At 65.0% G+C, this 20,038-nt stretch overlaps 2 protein-coding genes across 2 annotated transcripts in view; both read left to right on the top strand.

Moving 5' to 3' along the window:
* Positions 1–294: 294 nt before the first annotated feature.
* Positions 295–17,875, top strand: LOC119105299 (titin; the record flags this gene model as incomplete). Its single annotated transcript, XM_037228766.1, is given in 8 exon segments — positions 295–316; positions 11,028–12,264; positions 12,303–12,383; positions 12,442–12,953; positions 13,147–13,642; positions 13,687–13,995; positions 14,068–14,647; positions 15,326–17,875. Coding segments are annotated over 7 exon segments (5,704 nt in total), but the record flags the coding sequence as incomplete, so codon positions are not given.
* Positions 17,876–18,609: 734 nt separating this feature from the next.
* The window catches only part of LOC119105300 (proteoglycan 4-like), a 7,044-nt gene continuing 5,615 nt past the window's right edge, over positions 18,610–20,038 (top strand). Inside the window, exon 1 of the mRNA XM_037228767.1 lies at positions 18,610–20,036. Coding sequence (XP_037084662.1) covers positions 18,610–20,036 — 1,427 coding nt within the window. The remainder of the gene's footprint in view (positions 20,037–20,038) is intronic.

The raw sequence follows: 20,038 nt of genomic DNA on the forward strand, positions 1-20,038 counted from the left end.
TGGCCCGACCATGTGTTGGGTCGGCGGTGCGACCGGCGCCGCCGCCGCCGCCGCCGCCGCCGCCGTCGGCTGCCGCTCAGTTTATTTGCTGCGCTGTCTGTTGTGCTGCGTTGTGTCGTGTCGTGTTGTGTTGTGTCTTGCCGCGTGTGAGTGACCCCGGTTTCTCGCCCGGCAGTGTGATGAAGTGGTCCCTGTGACTCTGAAGACGTTCCGCACCGAGCTCAGTAGTGCGCCCGCCACCGCCGTCGCCGCCGCCGCCGTCGACGCAGACGTCATGGACAGCAGGAGGGGTCGTCCGCACCGTCACCTCCCGCAGGTCAGTCCCTGCCGCCGGCGCATGTCCGGGCCGCCGCCCGTGGACTCCCTGGGTGCAGGGTGGTCGGCGCCCGGGCGCTGGGAGGCTCGATGGTCCGTATCCCTGGGCCGTCCGTCATCTGGCGCCGCGCTGTTTCTTCTCATGGGCTGAGGCGATATACTTCATCGGTTCATTTTTCTACGTCCCTTGCATCGCGGGATCGGCCGGAACCCGGCCCCGCCTCGAGAACTGCTGTCTCACAGCTGGTGCGGGGGCGTTCTGCAGCCGGCAGACTCCCGGAATCTCACGCGCGATAGCGTCCCGCCAAAACGAGCCCGCCACGCCGCGCGCTGCACCGCCGTGTGCTCGTCCCTGTCCGCTCCTGTCGGAACGGGTCGTGACCTTTCCCCGCATGCCTCTGGCAATGACATGACGGACGTTGGTAACCGGGCGGCGACACGCGACGGGAACTCCTGGGGAGGGCTGCAGCGTGCTCCGTCCAAGCCCGGGCTGGTCCGGGCGGGCTGGTGGCGGCCAGGGCGTGTCCGGGTGGGTGACGGCGTGGCGGAGCCCCGCCCGTTGCGCCCCGACTCGCGCCCGGTACAGTTCCGGCGCATGGACGGTTTGGCTCGTGTTTTTTGCAGCGAGTCACGACTCGAGGAGTAAAAATGGCCAATCGTGGGCAAGGGTCTGGGAAAGAGGTGCAGAGTGAAGCAACGCTCCGCAGCCGTAGCCGTGTTAGGACGGCAGCTCTGTAGAATCCGTGCTCTACATGGGGATAATTTTAACCCTGCCACAACTCTGCGCCGTTTTTGGTCTCGTGCTCAGAAAGTCCCTTTCCCAGTCTATCAGCTGGAATCTATCGCCGCCAGAGGATGAGCGCTGCACGCCATGCCCGGTGCAGCGTCGCTATCGGTCCGAACATCAGCGCTCCCGCTTGCGGTGTGATCCCCCGGCCGTGGTGGTCGGTGGGCGCGGCCGCCCGGCCGGCGCGCTGACGTCACCCGTTCGGGGTTTGTTTGCGGCGAGGCGGCGCTGTGGTCTCGTCCCTTCCTGCGATCCATCTATCGCCGAGCAGCGCGCTGGACAGCCGCTCAGCGGTCACGCCAGGCCTTCCACGCATGCGGAGCTCTCTGAAGTGTGACGGCATTAGCGTGGTTACGTAAGAATGAAATCATTGGCGCGGCTTTCCGCCGTGCAGCGCGCGCTTGCAGGGATTGTGAGCGCCGATGGAGTTAAGCCGTATAGTGCGGGACCGGCGTTTGCGTCGGTTTCGTTCTCTGAAGGTGCCTCAAGCGCAGAGATGGTCTAGCCGGGACGACTTCTATCCCGCTCGCCCGAGATGCGTCGCTGCTCCGCCCTTGTCGCGGTGCCGGGCGCGCCCTGCTCCCAGCTCCGCCCCCGCCGCGCCCCTGCCGCGAACGAGTGCGCCATTGTCAGTGGGCGGGCGGGTGTTTGCTGCGTGGGCGGCGTTGCGTGCAGCCGCTCTGCTCGGCTCTGGCCGGCAGCGGCGACCTCGGCGTCTCGGCGGCGGCGAGCAGCCGCTGGTCGAGCTGGTCGCTGCTGGGCGACGCCCCGCGGCTGCTGGTTATCCCGGCGCCGCCGGCGGCAGCGCGCGGCGGTGATGGACGAGCTCCATCACGGGCCGCGTGGTCCGTTGGCCGTGACCGCCGGGTCACGGGCAGAGGTCAGGCTGCGCCGCGTCAGCTTCGCTCTTCGCCGGCGCGGGCCTGTGTCAGGTCGTGACAGGTGCGTGGGTCCCGATGAAGACGAAGTCCCGGTCGCATGTGGGACAATTTTGCTGGCTGCGCTCGGGGCGTGCCGCTGGCTCGCCGGTTGTCGTAGTGTGGCACGTTGTCTTCGAGACACACATGGTTGTGTCGGGGGGAGGGGGGCGGGGGGCGATCTTCTCGACGGCCGCCGATGGATCGCGCAGTCTTGGCGAACGATGTCGGTCAGCTGTCTGTAGCCGCAGCTCTTTTCCGTCACGCCTCCTCGGGCAGCACCAGCCAGCCGTGTGCTCAGACCCCCCCCCCCCTCTCCTCTGCCTCCTTCCCCTTCCGCCGCCGCTCGGCGCCCCTGCGTCGGCAGCCGTGGCCCGCTCCACGTCTGGAAGAGGCACGGTCCGAATTGGTTCCGTGGTCCGGGGTCGCCGGCCGGCCGGCCTGTTTTGGGCCGGGTAATTGGGCGCGTGCCTCTGACCGGGTCGGGAGGAGGCGAGGCGAGGCGCGCCGGCCGGCCGGTCGGTGCCGGACGCCCACGCTGCACGGCGCCGACCGTGCAGCCCATGACCGCCCGGCTCGTCCGCGAAACCGGCCGACACAATTGCAGGAAGCGGGCCGCTTGCTGGCGACGTTCGCGGTACTCGACGCGCGGTGCATTGTGGCGGCCCGGTGACGCGGCTGACGTGACCTCCAGCCACCTGCCGCCGCAGACGAGGGTCGTCGGCGGCCGGCCGTGGGCGGCGGCCGCGCTCTCCGGGCTATCTGATGCGCGCCCATGGCGCATTGGCGTCGCGCTGAATGAAAGCCAGGCGCGCCGAAAAAGCGCCCCCTGGCGGGCGGGCCGGACGGGCGGTCGGCGCGCCCTGCCGTGCCGCCGCCGCCGCCGCCCCCGCCTGCGGGCAAAAACGCGCCGTCGCCGGCCGGCCGACCTGGGGTCGCCTGATCACAGGCGGTGGCGGCGGCGCGGCCGCCGGACACATCACGACCGGCGGTGGGTGGCGTTTTTGCGAGCGGGCCGGCGCGTCCCGCGAACTTTCTCCCGCCGGTCCGCGGCGCGGTATTGCTCAGGTGTCGGTCACTGGACACGGCGCCGCGGGCCGACGACGAGGCGCGAGGATTGATGGATGGGTCTTCCTCTGGGGCCGGGAGCGAATAGTGAAACACGGCCGGGCGACGCGCAGGACGTTCCTCAAGCGCCGGGAATGATGCCGGTAAAACGGCCGGGAAAGTGATTGGTGTCGATGCGTGGAATGCACCGCGCCCCACGCGTTCGTGCCACGTCACACTGAATGTTTCGTGTGTCACTGTCAGGCGTTGCAATCATCAGCGTTAATGTCAGCGCGGCGGACGATGACAGTTCATCTGTGCCGCTGAGTCACCGCTGACCTCAACGCGCGGCGCCGACAACGCCGACTCACGGCACTCCACTACCACGCGGCGGGAGAGGAACCGCCCGTAAATCGGCACCGCCAGAACGATCTGCCTTCGTGGTACGTTTGGCCGGTTTACTCCACATTGTACCCGGCCCAGCGCGTGGTCAAGAGTGGTGTGTGTGTGAACGACAGGCCGGCCGCCCAGCTGGGGCGCTTTTGTCGGCGCCGCGTCGGAATGCGCGGCTCGTCGCCATATGGTCTCGGGTCGCGCCATCCCGTATTCGCTGGCGGGGCGCGCGCCTTGCGTAACGGGCGGCCCGGATGAATGGACAATGGCGCACCCCCTAGATGGTAATGTGGACACCGACCGCTGCAGGAGCCTCCAGGAGCCGCGCCATTAGCATTCGCGGGCAGCGCGCCGCTTGCGCAAATGATCACGGCGTCGGCGGGGCTGCTGCCTCACGCTGCTACCAGCGGACTCGCGCGGGGCGTCCGCCGCGGTGCGCTGCTGCGACCCTGGCCGGGCAGTGACTGGGGTGTGACCAGGCGTGGTCGCGGGCGTGACCGCGGGCGCGGCCGGGGGCGGCGGCGCGGGGGCGGCGCCGCCGGCCGCGGCTCGGCGTGTGGCGTCGCCGGGCGCAGGCCACGTGCGGCCAGCGACGGGCCTGACGCGGTCCTCCGCGTGTCGGCCGGCGGGGCACGCGTCCCTCCGCCGGCGGCGGCCCGTATCGGGTGGCGGACGGACCGGCTCGCCCGCGCCGACACCGTGGGAGCCGCGGCCCCGGCCGCCGCCAGAGCGCCCAGACGGGCTCAGGCATCGGCGCTGGAATGCAGTGGAGCGGGCGGGGGGGGGGGGGGGAAGGTCTGGTGTGACCCTCTCACTTTCAGATAAAATTATCAGTAAACATGTGACAATGTAGAGAGATGTTTTCACTGGAACACTGTACAGCCGCCATTTTCTGGGGCATTCGCACGCCGCTGGACTGACCGGACCGGACCGTGCGCCCCACCAGCGTCTCATGCAGACGGCTGGGGCGGAGACGCCCTGATCGAGTCTGATGGGGCCGGTCCGCCTCCGGATTTTTGGCATTTCAATTAGAGCCCACCCAAGGCCCACCTTCACGCTGACGGGCGTTCGCGGCAGGGCCGTGGCTCGAAGTCACGCAGGTATACACGGTGGTCGTTCTTTTTTTTCACGTCTGTCGGATGGTCGGCGACGGCGGCCAGCATTGCCGTTGCATTTGTCCTCGAGAAACTTAGGCGATCTCGTGCGATGGCGTTTGGCCTCGAGTCGAGCCGGGCGTTCATTGATGGCCGATCATGTATGGAAGCCAGTCCAATCTAGCCCCGTCGGGAAAGTGGAGAGCATGATATCTTGCAGAACCGGTTATGATGGAGAGATGTGTTGCATCGCCATGATGTTCATGAATGATATCAGTCATGGATGTCGTTTATGATGGTCCGACCTGACCTGACCTGACAGAAACTGAACTGACCTTATCTGACCTGATACGACCGACCCGATCGGACCGTACCTCTTGACTGGTGATCTCATGACCCGACCTGACCTGACCCTGGCCGGATGGATCTCACTTCCCTAACTGACATGAGTACTACTACGTGACATGTCATGGCCCTAACTAATCTCACCTGATCTCGGCCGACCTGAACTGACCTGATCTGATCTGATCTGATCTGATCTGATCTGATCTGATCTGATCTGACCTGACCTAACCGAAACCCGGGCCAATGACCCCTGCACTCACCCCTTCCGTGGCACTAACGCGACGTCAGATCCGGTCTGGCTGCCGGCCACTTCGACGGTCGGGACAGCTCCATGACCAGTCAGACCGCCGCGCGGTGCCAGGCTCGCTTCAGTCTCTGCCGCTCACGCTCTGGCGACCGTCAGCTGGCGACGGCGATTCCGCGAACTCGTTCTGCAGCCCCCCCCCCCCCCCGGTCCGTTACGTCATTAGCAACGGCTGGCGGCGGGCGGTGACGTCATCGTCGCCCGTGCTGCGGCGCCGCGCCGAGTGCGTGCGCCGCCGCCGCCGCGCAGTGTGAAAGTGGCCCTGGAGGACCGGTCGACGGCACGCACATGGCCGCTCTGCTTCTGGGTCAGTCCTGGGTGCGTGCAGGGCTGCAGGGCGAGCGCGGCGAAGGCGGCGAAGGCGGCGCCAAATAAGGCCGGGTCTGGCGCGAGCTGCACCGCCGAGGCCTCCTGGGGGGGGGGGGGGGGCTGAGCGGCGGGGAGTCGTCGCCCGTCCTGCCGCGGCGGGAGGAGCGCCTGCGCGGAGTCGAGCCGCCCTGCTGCAGGGAGCAGCGATCAGAACATCAGAACACGCGCTTGAGCGGGCACAATGGATTATGCAGCAGCGTAGGCTGTCGGCTGCCGGCTTGCCGTTGATCAAGAGGCTGAGAGCCTTGAAGACGACGGGGAGGGATGGCTGGAGCAGAAGGGGAGAGATGAGTGAGCCTGGCTATGGGGTCAGTGGCAGGGGCATGCCGGTCGTTTGTTGCAGTGCTCCGGACATGCACGGAGCGTCTCTTGCGGGGTTTATGGGGCGTGATGGCGGTTCCACTGGCATGACGCATCCTAGCCTGCACGGACACGCTGCCTGCCCCGCTTGAGTCTCGCCCCCCACCCCCGCCCCCAACGACGCTTGGGACCGGCACAGCGACCAGGCGTGCCGCCGCCTCCGTGACGCCCCGGCGTCGGCGCCGCCGCCGGCCGGCGCGGTCACCTTGAAGCGTCGACGGCCGGCGGCGCTCGTGGGAGACGCCGCCTCACACTTGAGGGTCGGGAGGCCCGGCTCGCTCATGCTGCGGTGCTGCGGTTACCGCAGCACGGCACAGGGCGGTGGCCGTGGACCGACGGCTGACCAGCGAGCGGCGCCGGGCCGCGTCAGAACTGCTCCTCGTGGCCAGCGAGCGGTGCCCGGCCGCGTCAGAGCGGCGCCCGGCCAGCGAGCGGCGCGGCCGCGTCAGAGCGGCGCCCGTGGCCAGCGAGCGGTGCCGGGCCGCGTCAGAGCGGCGCCCGTGGCCAGCGAGCGGTGCCGCCGCGTCAGAGCGGCGCCCGTGGCCAGCGAGCGGTGCCCGGCCGCGTCAGAGCGGCGCCCGTGGCCAGCGAGCGGCGCCGGCCGCGTCAGAGCGGCGCCCGTGGCCAGCGAGCGGCGCCGGGCCGCGTCAGAGCGGCGCCCGTGGCCAGCGAGCGGTGCCCGGCCGCGTCAGAGCCGCTCCCCGTGGCGGCCGCCTGATCCGCGGTCACGGGGACTCCCCGAGGCCAGTATGTGGGGTTTGTCGTCTGGCGGACGCTCCGCTGCGCTGGCGGCGTGCTGTCCCGGTGATGTGGAACCTCGGACGGCAGGGGCAGGTAGCTGAGAGTCCGCCTGCAGCGGAAGAGCAAGCTTGGAAGGATGATGCGTGGGGGCTATACCGAGGGACCTCCTTACAGTGATTTGAGGGGTCGATGTTGGGAGGGGCTCACTTCACCGTCGCCGCCGATGTTCCCGCCCCCTTACCCCAGTGCTGCCGCTGGTGCGGACCCTCACAGTTAGGCCGCGGTTCTCCGCGGCGGCCGCTCTCCCGGTGCGGGACTGAGGGGTGCTGCCGGCCATGTGGCGATGTGACGCCGGCTCGTGCACAGGCGTGACTTATTGGCGGCGTCAGAGACGATTTCGTGCTGAGCCTGGCCATCTCTGGCTACGCCACTGCCGTCAGAGTCCTCAGAATCCTCAGAATCCTCAGAATCCTCGTTGTCAGCAACGCATTTTAGCAGACAACGCAGCTTGTTCCTGTGGTCCCCCAGAAGACAGGGTGCATGTGCCTGGCCTAGATGTTTCCAGTTATTTGCTGACTTGTAGGGTGTCGGGTGTAGACAGATTGCCATCTGAAGCTTTTTCGTTTGTTTGTAGGATACTTCTTTGCATCCCGTTGCGCTTCTACGTGAAATTAGGCTCTTCCTACAAATCAGATCGTTTTGTGTAGGTTTCGAACCGGTCCTTACCTCGTTAAATTCTCGTGACGAGCTGGCCGTAATTTACAGCTGCGGTGTCGTTAAGGCCTAATGACGTCCATCAGCATCCGCGGCCCCCGGTGGGCCCCGCTGTCCCCGTCACCATCTCCGCCGTACACGCGGCCGGAGCCCCCCTCATCAGCGCGTCAGCCGCCTGACGTCCGGGGCCGCGGCGTGGCGCCGGGCTGGGACGTGGCGTGGCGTGGGTCGACACGGCCGCTCGCTGTGGCAGCCAGCGTCGGCGCGCGCCCTGCGTGCCAGCCGCCGGCCGGGCGCCGGGCAATCACAGCTGCTGTCGCGGGCCGCTTTCGCCGCTCGGTCGCGCTGCGAGGGGCGGGCAGGTCGTCCGATAAGGCCGGGTCAGCCGCGCCGGCCGGCCGGTCAGTCTGGGGCTTACAGGTGGCGTGGTGGTGCCGCTCTCCCGGCGCGGCCCCTGCGCTCAGGTGCAGCGGCCGGCATGACCGGCCGGCGCATGACATCATCGCCCGGCGGCGGCAGCAGCGCCGGCCCGGCCGGCCGCAACGCCGCCGGTCCAGCCGCTGTCCCCCTGCGCGCTGGAGGGGCCGCGTGCCCGACGCGCGGGCTGCGCCAGCCCGCGTCACGCGTGCGCTCCGTCGGCGCGCCATGGCGGGCCGGAGCTCGGCCGGCGCCGCCCGCCGGGCGCAGCCTTGTACCGCGCCGGCGCGCGCCCTGCAGCCGCCGCCGCGCCGAATCCAAGGTCGAACTGCCGGCCGGCGCGCCGACGCTGCCGGCGCGCGAGGCTCCCCCGGCAGAGCGAGGGCCGCCCGGGGGGCTGGGCGCGATGATATTCCGTCGGGTGGAAGCGGTAGGAGCACACTTGTGCCGGCCTCAAAGGCAACCGGAATTGGTTCATCAAAAAGCCTAATATCGCGTTGCATGGACCGGCAGGAAGGGCTTGGCCTTGTGGCGTGCCGTCCCGCGCTCGCGGCCAGCAACAGCTGACGGGGCGGCGGGCGCGGCGCGCTCGCCTCGCCCCGGTTCGCGCCAGGCACGTGTGATTAACGACAGCAGAACCGATTGATGACCGGCCCTTCGCGCGTGTTTAGCCACGGTGCATTGATCCGGGGGACAAAAACACGCCCTCCGATCTGTTTATTTGTATCCGGTCGGTGTGACTCACGCCGGCGGCAGCGAGCTAGTGGCGCGCTCTGACCGCGCCGATAGTGAGAACCGCGGCGCGGCGGCGGCTCGAGCGCCGCCGGCCTGTCAATATTGACATTACGTGACTGGATGTGAGCATCTTTACCAATGCGCGATGCGGTGACACACTTTGAGATGGTTTATCGGCGCGTTGTGCTTGCTGAGATGTGGGTAGAAAATGTGATAATTGTGTCCTAACCCTTCAAGGGCACGACTGATTTGATAGCTCTGCTTAATCTATTCCTGAACATAACCTCTCTGTTATTGTAAGTTGGAACTCCTTTAGGGCTCCTCGTTATGAGTGACAGCCTGAATCCCTAATTTTGTTCAGATTATATCCACACATACTTTTTGATTGCACGAAAACGGCTAGTATGGATGAGACTATGCATGGCGCTTGCCTGCTTCTGCAAGAGGTGACGAACATTAAGCGTTGCGAATATTGCAGTGCATAATGCACTGCGATGCACCAATGTATTGCGAAGTGTGCAATGCATTGATGGACCTTTTTTGAAAAGAACGGGGAAACTGCAGTCCCTCTTTATGCATGGAACCCTCCACCCCCTGGAGGGAACACGCCGTTTGAGAAGCATCTTACGTTGAACGACGCGCTTCGTCCAAGTTGGCACGATTTAGCAAGCTCGTGGCAAACTGCGCCATCCGGCGTCCGACCGTAGTGAACGGCTTTCGCGTCCCAACCCGAGCTGGTGCCGCCCACAGTGGAGGAGGGCGACATCCCGGCCGCCTCGCGCGCCCCCAATATGAATGAGCGCGGCCCGGGGGCGGGGAGGGCCGCAGAGCGCGTCTCGCGCCGGACGACCGCCCCTGTCCCGGTGAAAGCACGGGCGCCCTCTGGCCGGCGGCGGGCCGACGTGAGGCACGTGCTGCTGGTGCTTGTCGGAGATCCTCTCTGACCGGGGGTGCCGTGGGGAGGCAACACGTCCCACCGCTGCCACCAAGAAGGCGGGATGTAGGCATAAATCCGCAATGGCTCAGCGGAAATAGAACGTGACTCTGAGCTCCTCCGGTATTTGATTCGGTCATGTACGCTTTGTTAATCCCTCCGGAGCGGGTTTTGCGGAGGACTGGCTTTCGACATATGTGGCCGATTTGCCCGTGCAGGATTTGCTTTCGAGCTCGTCGCTCGGCTCCAGAATGGAGAAACGGCCCCCGCCGCATCCTCCGGCCGAACCGGTTCTGCCGGCATCGAGGCGCCCTTGTGAGGCGGTGATTTGACAAGTTTACGGCCGGAGAGGCGGCGACGGTGATGATCCGACCACTGGGCACGTCCGCGCAGATTTGTTTTCGCCGCGCCCGTGTGGACTCGCCGTCGTCTGGTGAGGTTAAGGCCCGCCCACACGCTGTATCTATATGGTGCTGCTGAGGGGGTTTCCTGTTTGTTCGCTGGCGTTTCTTTTCATTGGCTGTGCAGCATGCATTCATGCAAGCGCCGCGCCTTGCATGCAGCGTGCATAGACCGGCTTATGACGTCTGTTTTCGCTCGGTATTCGCCACTTCCTGCACCGATGGTCGCGATATCGGTGCCATCGCGACAGCACCGCCCGCGCGGCCCCTCCGAAGCCGCCGGTGCTCTGTCGAACCGCCAGCCATCCTGTGCCCTCAGCTGGCCGCGCTCCCAACGCAGCGGCTGTTTCTCGGCGCGCCGGCCGCGTCCCGCCGCGTGGCGCCGTGAGCGACAGCAGGGACTCGCGCGCGGCGTCTGGGAGCGTGCGAGCTGCCGGCGCGAGGCGTGGCACGTGGAGCCGTGCTGCCGCGCTGCGTCATGATGGCGCTCACCGTCGGCGGACGCTGGAGTTCTGATGCGTTTTTGCTGGCGATCCCTGTGAGGTGTTGCCGGTGTCACTTGTGCGGTCAGTGAGCGGCCCCCGCCCCCCCCCCCCCCCCCGATGACATTCCACCGGCCATGAATCAGTGGGTTGAAGCCGCGGGGATGGGTGATGTAATGCGTGTGCTCGTTTATTGTTGGTTACGACGGGAAGCTAGCACTGTCTCTGGCCAGCATTGCTGCACGATTGATAACAGCCTGTTAATCTGACGCGCTCAATTGATGTTGTTGTTTGCGGCTCTCCGTCTCCACCATGGGCGAAAGCCACGAAGGTCAAGTGTTATGAGGATAAATTGAAGCAGCGTGCTGTTATGCCGGTGCGAGCTGTTGGTGCGGACGTGCTGACAGCGGGCCGCCGTGCGTCTGACCGTCGGCTATTTGGCCCCAGTGACTTGTGTCAGATCATTGTCACGTCGCGCGCTGACATGTGTCAGATCGCCGTCTTTGTGAGCTCATTGACGTGCATTTTATTGTCACCTGTCAGTGCAATGCCTTTTGCTGTCGCCGACTGTGGCAGCGAGCGACATTTGTGCTTCTTGCCGGCGGCTGCTGTCAGACTTGCGCGTGTTGTTTGCCGGTGCCCGCCGTCTGACGCGCGCTCGCCTCTCCGCAGATATGTCACGTCGTCGCACGGCTCCACGGAGCCCGACCAGGAGGGCAACTATGTCACGTCGATGGTGACAGAGGGCGGCGCCGAGCCGATGAGCACCACCTCGTACTCGTACTCGAGCGGCGCGCCCGACGGCTCGGAGACGGTGACGCGCGAGGTGCGCACGCGCTCCTACCGGATCGAGGCGGGCGGCGCCGCCAGCGCGCTGCTCGAGTCGGCCGGCGTCACGCATCCGGAGACCGGCGAGACGCTGACGCTGGGCGAGGCGGCGGAGCGGCGCCTCTTCGAGCCGCGCGGCGGCTGCTTCTTGCACCCGTCGACCGGCGCGCGCCACTCGGTCGACGAGGCGGTCGGCATGGGTCTGCTGGACCCGGCGCTGCGACAGCTGATGCACCAGCAGTCGGGCGTGTTCGACGGCCGCTCGGACCGGCCGCTCACGCTGCTGGAGGCCATGATGGACGGCCTGATGGACCCGCAGCTGAGCGCGTTCGTGGGGCCGAGCGGCGCGCGCGGCGAGCGGCCGCGGCAGGTAAGTGACGCGCCGCGCAGGCCGACCCTGCTGGAGGCGGTGATCGCCGGTCAGGTGGACACGACGACCGGTGAGGTTACCGACACCGAGTCGGGCCGCCGCTACCCACTGCCGGAGGCGTTCGAGCGTGGCCTGCTCTCGCTGGCGCACGACTACACACGCATGTGCGGCGTCTCGCTGTCGGACGCCGTCCAGCAGGGTCTGGTCGACTACGTGTCCGGCAAGTTCGAGGACCGAAACAACGGCGAGCGCCTGCAGCTGCAGGATGCCATCAGCCGCGGCCTCATCAACCCCAACATCCACGAGGTGCTGAATACGGAGACGGGCGTCAAGCTGACCGTCAATGACGCCATCAAGGAGGGCATCATCAAGCCGGAGCAAGGCCGCTTCATCGACAAGAAGACGCGCAAGCGGATGCTTCTAATCGACGCGGTCAAGCAGTACATGCTCGGGCGCCCGCTGACGCTAAAGGATATCCACGATGGCGGCAGGATGGAGACGTCTGGCACCATCTACGACCTGGTGACGAAGGAGCGCGTGCCGCTGCTGGAGGCGGTGCGTCGCGGCATCGTGGACACGCAGCTCAAGTGCGTGACGAACCTTTCGACGCGCGCTGCTGACGCTGCCGGAGGCCTTCGCCGAGAGCATCATCTGTGGCGAGGCAAGTTCCGCGACCCGCAGACGGACGACGTGTTCTCGCTGAACGAGGCGGTTGAACCGCGGCATGATCACGTCGTCGCGCCACCAAGACCATCTTCGACATCGACGGCATCAAGGACCCGGACACGGGCGACTACGTGAGGCTGAACGTGGCGCTGACCAAGGGCATCGTCAACCGCACGAGGCGACTTCCGCGACTCGAGCGGCCGCGCGATTCCGCTCGACGAGGCGGTCACACAGCGCTACATCCAGCCCCAGATTAACGAGATGCTGGCGCGACCGATCGGCATCCATGAGGGCGGCCACGAGCTGACCGTCTTCCGGGCGGTGCTGCGCACGCGGCTGGACCCCCAGACGGGGCAGGTCACCGACCCGGAGACGCTGGAGCCCATGCCGCTGGAGGAGGCGGGTGCACCGGCGCCACATTACGCCCGAGGGTGCCTGCTGAAGAGCATGCTGAACATCACGGTCACCACGGCCACCGTCACCAAGACGATCAAGCGCTACGTCACCGTGACGTCACAGGGCCAGGAGGGTCGCCCGACGCCGATGTCGTTCGACGACGCCGTGCGACGCGGCTACATCGACGAGACGCTCAACATCTTCATCGTGCCGTCGAGTGGGCAGAAGGTGCCGCTGGACGAGGCGGTGCGGGAGGGTCTGCTGGAGGAGGTGCCGACTGACTACGAGCCGGGCCGGCCGTACGCGCCGCGCTCGACCACCTCGACCACCACGCGTACGTACCGCACATACGTGACGCGGAGTGGCGAGAAGCGGCCGACCCCCGAGCGCGGCTCCTCCCGCCGAAGCGGCTGCGCGATTGGTCGGCCGAGAAGAGCCCCAGCCCCGGCCAGGAGGCGCCCGGCTCGCCGGCCGCGCCAGACGACGGCTTCGGCCGCACCACGCGCACCACGCGGGGGTCGTGCGCTCCAGCTACGAGGCCGAGCCGGAGACGACGACCAAGATCTACAAGCGCGTGGCGCGCCGGCCCAGGGAGGAAGTGGAGGAGACGCAGACGGTGACGGTGCGCAAGTATGTGATGAAGCGCACGGTGCGCCGACGCAAGCAGACGGGCCACCCGGACCACCCGACCGTCGAGGAGGAGGAGGAGGAGGAGACGACCACTGTGCTCGAGATGCCCGAGGACGGCTGGTACCTCGACGAGGTCATCCGAATGAAGTACTATGACCCACGGCGCTGCATCTTCGCTTTCCCCGAGGCGGACCGCGTGATTCCGTTCGAGGAGTGCTTGACGCTGCGCATCATCGACCGCAAGTCAGCGCAAGTGGAAGACCCCGATACCAAGAAGCCGCTGGACATCGAGGAGGCGCTGAACAAGGGAGTGCTTGACCACCAGGGTCGCTACATAGTACGTGGCAAGCAGTACACCATGGAGGAGGCGATCGAGAGAAAGTACGTGCGCACGGAGGTGCGCCGCACGCGCGTCAAGCTCAAGCTCGTCGGACGGTCGAGATAATCGAGATCGTCGGCGAACCCGACCGCATTCGCGTGTACGAGCCGGAACAGCCGGGGAAGCCCCGCAAGTACTACGAGATCGACGACGAGGAGCCGGAGGCGCCGCGGCGTAGGCCTCGCCCGGGCGAGCAGACTCCGCGCAAGAAGAAGCCGGAGCCAAAGGAGGACCCGGAGCCGCGCCGGCGCGTGGAGCCGATGGACGAGGAGCCCGAGTTCAAGTCCGTCCGGACGCAGGTGAGCTCGGCGAAGCACCCGCTGGAGCGCGAGAAGAGCCCGGACAAGAAGCGGCTGCGACCGGAGGACGACGTGCGCAGCAAGATCCAGTTCTTCACGCGCCAGCCGGGCGACGAGACGGAACCGGGCCGCCGCGCGCCTGAGGAGGAGGAGCCGATAGACACGATCGAGGTCGAGATGCCCGAGGACGGCTGGTATCTGGACGAGGTGATCCGCAAGAATTACCTGGACCCAGTGTCGGGCACGTTCGTGTTCCCCGGCTCTGACCGCGTCATCACCTTCGAGCAGTGCGTGACACTACGCATCATTGACAAGACCTCAGCAACGTTCCGGGAGCCCAAGAAGCCGCGCGCCCAGCCGCTGGACCTGGAGGAGGCGCTGGAGAAGGGCACGCTGGACTCGTGGGGGCGCATGCTGGATGGCGACCGTCGCATCCCGCTGCAGGAAATCATCGAGCGCGGCATCCTCAAGATCGAGAAGACGACGCGCACCGTGGTGCACCGCACGCGCGTGATCGAGATCCGACGCATCATCGACCAGACAGACGTGATCCGCATCTATAAGCCACGCCAGCCAGGCCAGCCGCGCAGCTACACGGAGATCGTGTTCGACGCGCCGACCGAGGACGAGCCTGCCGACGACGAGCCGCGCTACCACACCGAGTTCACCACACAACGACGCCGCTACGTCACGAAGACGCCCCAGTTCACTACACGCGCGCTATGTGACGAGCGTGCGCGAGCCGGGCGCGGAGCCCGACGACGAGCCGGAGCGTTTCACCACACGCTACTACACCACGCGCACCGACGACGACGGCGCGACCACGCGCACCACGCGCACCACCACCACGCGCGTGGTGCGCTACGTCGACGGCGAGCCGGTGGAGGAGCCGGATGAGCCCATGGAACCTGAGGACGAGCGACGGCCCAAGCGTCCGGGCGACCGGCCCGATGAGAAGGAGCCCAAGCATCCGCGACCGGACGAGCCGGAGCGTTTCACGTCACGCACCACGCGCACGGTCCACACCACGCGGTATACGAGCGGATCAGAGCCGCGCGAGCCGGGCGCCCCCGAAGATAAGGAGCCCCGCGAGCCGAGGGAACCCGGCCGGCAGCGCAGCCCGCAGGCGCGGCGGCCAGGTGAACGGCCGGACCGCCCCGGGCAACCGGATGACGAGGAACCGAAGTCGACCACGAAACGTCAGTCCTCGATCACCGACCGCTATCTGTCAAAAATATCCAAACAGCCCGGTCACGACGAGGAAAAACCCAAGTCCAGGCGCCCTGGAGATGACAAACCGAGGCGTCCAGGAGACGACAAACCGGGACATCCGGACGACGATAAACCTGGACGTCCTCGTGATGGCAGGCCAAGGCGCCCCGGGGAAAAATCTCCTGAAGAGGCTCACCAAGGAGACCGTCAAAGGGAAGGCCGGGCCGTCCAGGTGACGAGTCTCCCGACGAAGACCGTCCCGAAAGTCCTGACCGTCACATTGTCCGGACAACAAAGACGACGGTCACTTCACGGTACACATCTCAGTTCCCGGACGAGCCTGAAGATGACGAACCGAGACGGCCGGGCGACAAGAGACCCAGTCGCCCCGGAGATGACCGACCTGGACGGCCTGAAGACGACCAGCCGAAACGACCCCGAGAGGATCAGCCACGTCGTCCCGGGGACGACAAACCAGGTCGTCCCAGTGATAAAAAACCAAGTCGTCCGAGTGACCAAAAGCCAGGTCGACCGGATGACGACAAACCCGGTCGTCCTGGAGATGGCAAGCCCCGACGTCCCGGTGAAGAATCCCCTGAAGATGGTTCTCCGCGGAGACCGTCCAAGGGAAGGCCTGGCCGTCCTGGGGACGAGTCTCCTGACAGAGACCGTCCTGAAAGCCCTGACCGGTACACTGTCCAGAAAACGACGACAACAGTTACCTCGCGGTATACATCTCAATTCCCTGACGAGCCTGAAGATGACGAACCGAGACGCCCAGGAGACAAGAAACCGAGACGTCCCGGAGACGATAAACCCGGTCGTCCTGGAGATGGCAGACCTCGACGTCCTGGGGATGACAAACCAAGCCGTCCTGGGGATGACAAGCCGCGTCGTCCTGGAGATGACAAACCTGGACGTCCTGGAGATGACAAACCAGGCCGTCCTGGGGATGATAAGCCGCGTCGTCCTGGGGATGACAAACCAGGCCGTCCTGGGGACGATAAGCCGCGGCGTCCTGGGGATGACAAGCCACGTCGTCCTGGGGATGACAAACCAGGCCGTCCTGGTGATGATAAGCCGCGTCGTCCTGGTGATGACAAGCCCAGGCGCCCTGGTGACAAAACCCCTGAAGATGGCTCCCCGAGGAGACCGTCAAAAGGAAGACCCGATCGTCCTGGGGACGAGTCTCCTGACAGGGACCGCCCTGAAAGCCCTGGCCGTTACACTGTCCAGACAACAAAGACAACAGTTACCTCGCGGTATACATCTCAATTCCCTGACGAGCCTGAAGATGACGAACCGAGACGTCCCGGAGACAAGAAACCGAGACGTCCCGGAGACGACAAACCCGATCGTCCTGGAGATGACAAACCTGGACGTCCTGGTGATGACAAGCCACGTCGCCCTGGAGATGACAAGCCTGGTCGTCCTGGTGATGACAAGCCACGTCGCCTTGGAGATGACAAGCCACGTCGCCCTGGAGATGACAAACCTGGACGTCCTTGGGATGACAAACCAGGCCGTCCTGGGGATGATAAGCCGCGTCGTCCTGGTGATGATAAGCCCAGGCGCCCTGGTGACAAAACCCCTGATGATGGCTCTCCGAGGAGACCGTCAAAGGGAAGGCCTGATCGTCCTGGGGACGAGTCTCCCGACAGGGACCGTCCTGAAAGCCCTGACCGTTACACTGTCCAGACAACGAAGACAACAGTTACCTCGCGGTATACATCTCAATTCCCTGACGAACCTGAAGATGACGAACCGAGGCGCCCAGGCGACAAGAAACCGAGACGTCCCGGAGATGATAAACCCGGACACCCTGGAGATGACAAACCTGGACGTCCTGCGGATGACAAGCCAAGGCGTCCTGGCGATGACAAGCCACGTCGTCCTGGTGACGACAAGCCCGGACGCCCTGGGGATGACAGACCAGGTCGTCCTGGTGATGATAAGCCACGTCGTCCTGGAGATGACAAACCTGGGCGTCCTGGGGATGACAAGCCGCGGCGTCCTGGGGATGACAAGCCACGTCGTCCTGGAGATGACAAACCTGGACGTCCTGGGGATGACAAGCCGCGTCGTCCTGGAGACGACAAGCCAGGCCGTCCTGGGGATGACAAGCCTCGTCGTCCTGGTGATGATAAGCCAGGTCGTCCTGGAGATGACAAACCTGGACGTCCTGGAGATGAGAAGCCGCGGCGTCCTAGTGATGATAAGCCCAGGCGCCCTGGTGACAAAACCCCTGAGGATGGCTCCCCGAGAAGACCGTCAAAGGGGAGACCTGATCGTCCTGGGGACGAGTCTCCCGACAGGGACCGTCCTGAAAGCCCTGACCGCTACACTGTTCAGACAACAAAAACAACAGTTACCTCGCGGTATACATCTCAATTCCCTGACGAGCCTGAAGATGACGAACCGAGACGCCCAGGAGACAAGAAACCGAGACGTCCTGGAGACGACAAACCCGGTCGTCCTGGAGATGACAAACCTGGACGTCCTGGTGATGACATACCAGGCCGTCCTGGGGATGACAAGCCACGTCGTCCTGGTGATGATAAGCCAGGCCGTCCTGGAGATGACAAACCGCGGCGCCCGGGTGATGATAAGCCCAGGCGCCCTGGTGAAAAAACCCCTGAAGACGGCTCCCCGAGAAGACCGTCAAAGGGAAGACCTGATCGTCCTGGGGACGAGTCTCCCGACAGGGACCGTCCTGAAAGCCCTGATCGCTACACTGTCCGGACAACGAAGACAACAGTTACTTCGCGGTATACATCTCAATTCCCTGACGAGCCTGAAGATGACGAACCGAGGCGCCCGGGAGACAAAAAACCGAGACGTCCCGGAGACGATAAACTGGGTCGTCCTGGAGATGACAAACCTGGACGTCCTGGTGATGACAAACCGGGCCGTCCTGGGGATGACATGCCACGGCGTCCTGGCGACGACAAGCCACGTCGTCCTGGAGATGACAGACCTGGACGTCCTGGGGATGACAAACCGGGTCGTCCTGGAGATGACAAGCCGCGTCGTCCTGGAGATGACAAGCCACGGCGTCCGGGGGATGACAAACCTGGACGTCCTGGGGATGACAAGCCGCGTCGTCCTGGTGATGATAAGCCCAGGCGCCCTGGTGACAAAACCCCAGAAGATGGCTCCCCGAGAAGACCGTCACAGGGGAGACCTGATCGTCCTGGGGACGAGTCTCCCGACAGGGACCGTCCTGAAAGCCCTGATCGCTACACTGTCCAGACAACGAAGACGACAGTTACCTCGCGGTATACATCTCAATTCCCTGACGAGCCTGAAGATTACGAACCGAGACGCCCCGGAGACAGAACCGAGACGTCCCGGAGACGATAAACCCGGTCGTCCTGGAGATGACAAACCTGGACGTCCTGGTGACGACAAACCAGGTCGTCCTGGAGACGACAAGCCGCGGCGTCCTGGGATGACAAGCCACGTCGTCCTGGGATGACAAGGCGTCCTGGAGACGACTCGTCCTGGGATGACAAGCCACGTCGTCCTGGGGACGCCAGTCGTCCTGGAGATGACAAACCTGGACGTCCTGGAGATGACAAGCCGCGTCGTCCTAGTGATGATAAGCCCAGGCGCCCTGGTGACAAAACCCCGGAAGATGGCTCCCCGAGAAGACCGTCAAAGGGGAGACCTGATCGTCCTGCGGACGAATCTCCCGACAGGGACCGTCCTGAAAGCCCCGACCGCTACACTGTTCAGACAACGAAGACGACAGTTACTTCGCGGTATACATCTCAATTCCCTGACGAGCCTGATGATGACGAACCGAGGCGCCCAGGAGACAAGAAACCGAGACGTCCCGGAGACGATAAACCCGGTCGTCCTGGAGATGACAAACCTGGACGTCCTGGTGACGACAAGCCCGGTCGTCCTGGAGACGACAAGCCGCGGCGTCCTGGGGATGACAAGCCACGTCGTCCTGGGGATGACAAGCCAGGTCGTCCTGGAGATGACAAACCTGGACGTCCTGGAGATGACAAGCCGCGTCGTCCTGGTGATGATAAGCCCAGGCGCCCTGGTGACAAAACCCCTGAGGATGGCTCCCCGAGAAGACCGTCAAAGGGGAGACCTGATCGTCCTGGGGACGAGTCTCCCGACAGGGACCGTCCTGAAAGCCCTGACCGCTACACTGTTCAGACAACGAAAACAACAGTTACCTCGCGGTATACATCTCAATTCCCTGACGAGCCTGAAGATGACGAACCGAGACGCCCAGGAGACAAGAAACCGAGGCGTCCCGGAGACGACAAACCCAGTCGTCCTGGAGATGACAAACCTGGACGTCCTGGTGATGACAAACCTGGCCGTCCTGGGGATGACAAGCCACGTCGTCCCGGAGATGATAAGCCGCGGCTTCCTGGCGATGACAGGCCTGGTCGCTCTGGCGATGACAAGCCAGGTCGTCCCGGAGATGACAAGCCGCGTCGTCCTGGTGATGATAAGCCAGGTCGTCCTGGAGATGACAAACCTGGACGTCCTGGGGATGACAAGCCGCGTCGTCCTGGTGATGATAAGCCCAGGCGCCCTGGTGACAAAACCCCTGAGGATGGCTCCCCGAGAAGACCGTCAAAGGGGAGACCTGATCGTCCTGGGGACGAGTCTCCCGACAGGGACCGTCCTGAAAGCCCTGACCGCTACACTGTTCAGACAACGAAAACAACAGTTACCTCGCGGTATACATCTCAATTCCCTGACGAGCCTGAAGATGACGAACCGAGACGCCCAGGAGACAAGAAACCGAGGCGTCCCGGAGACGACAAACCCAGTCGTCCTGGAGATGACAAACCTGGACGTCCTGGTGATGACAAACCTGGCCGTCCTGGGGATGACAAGCCACGTCGTCCCGGAGATGATAAGCCGCGGC

The sequence above is a fragment of the Pollicipes pollicipes genome, unplaced genomic scaffold (genome assembly GCF_011947565.3).
Source record: "Pollicipes pollicipes isolate AB1234 unplaced genomic scaffold, Ppol_2.1 Scaffold_6138;HRSCAF=7277_pilon_pilon_pilon, whole genome shotgun sequence".
In the NCBI taxonomy this organism is placed as follows: Eukaryota; Metazoa; Arthropoda; class Thecostraca; order Pollicipedomorpha; family Pollicipedidae; genus Pollicipes; species Pollicipes pollicipes.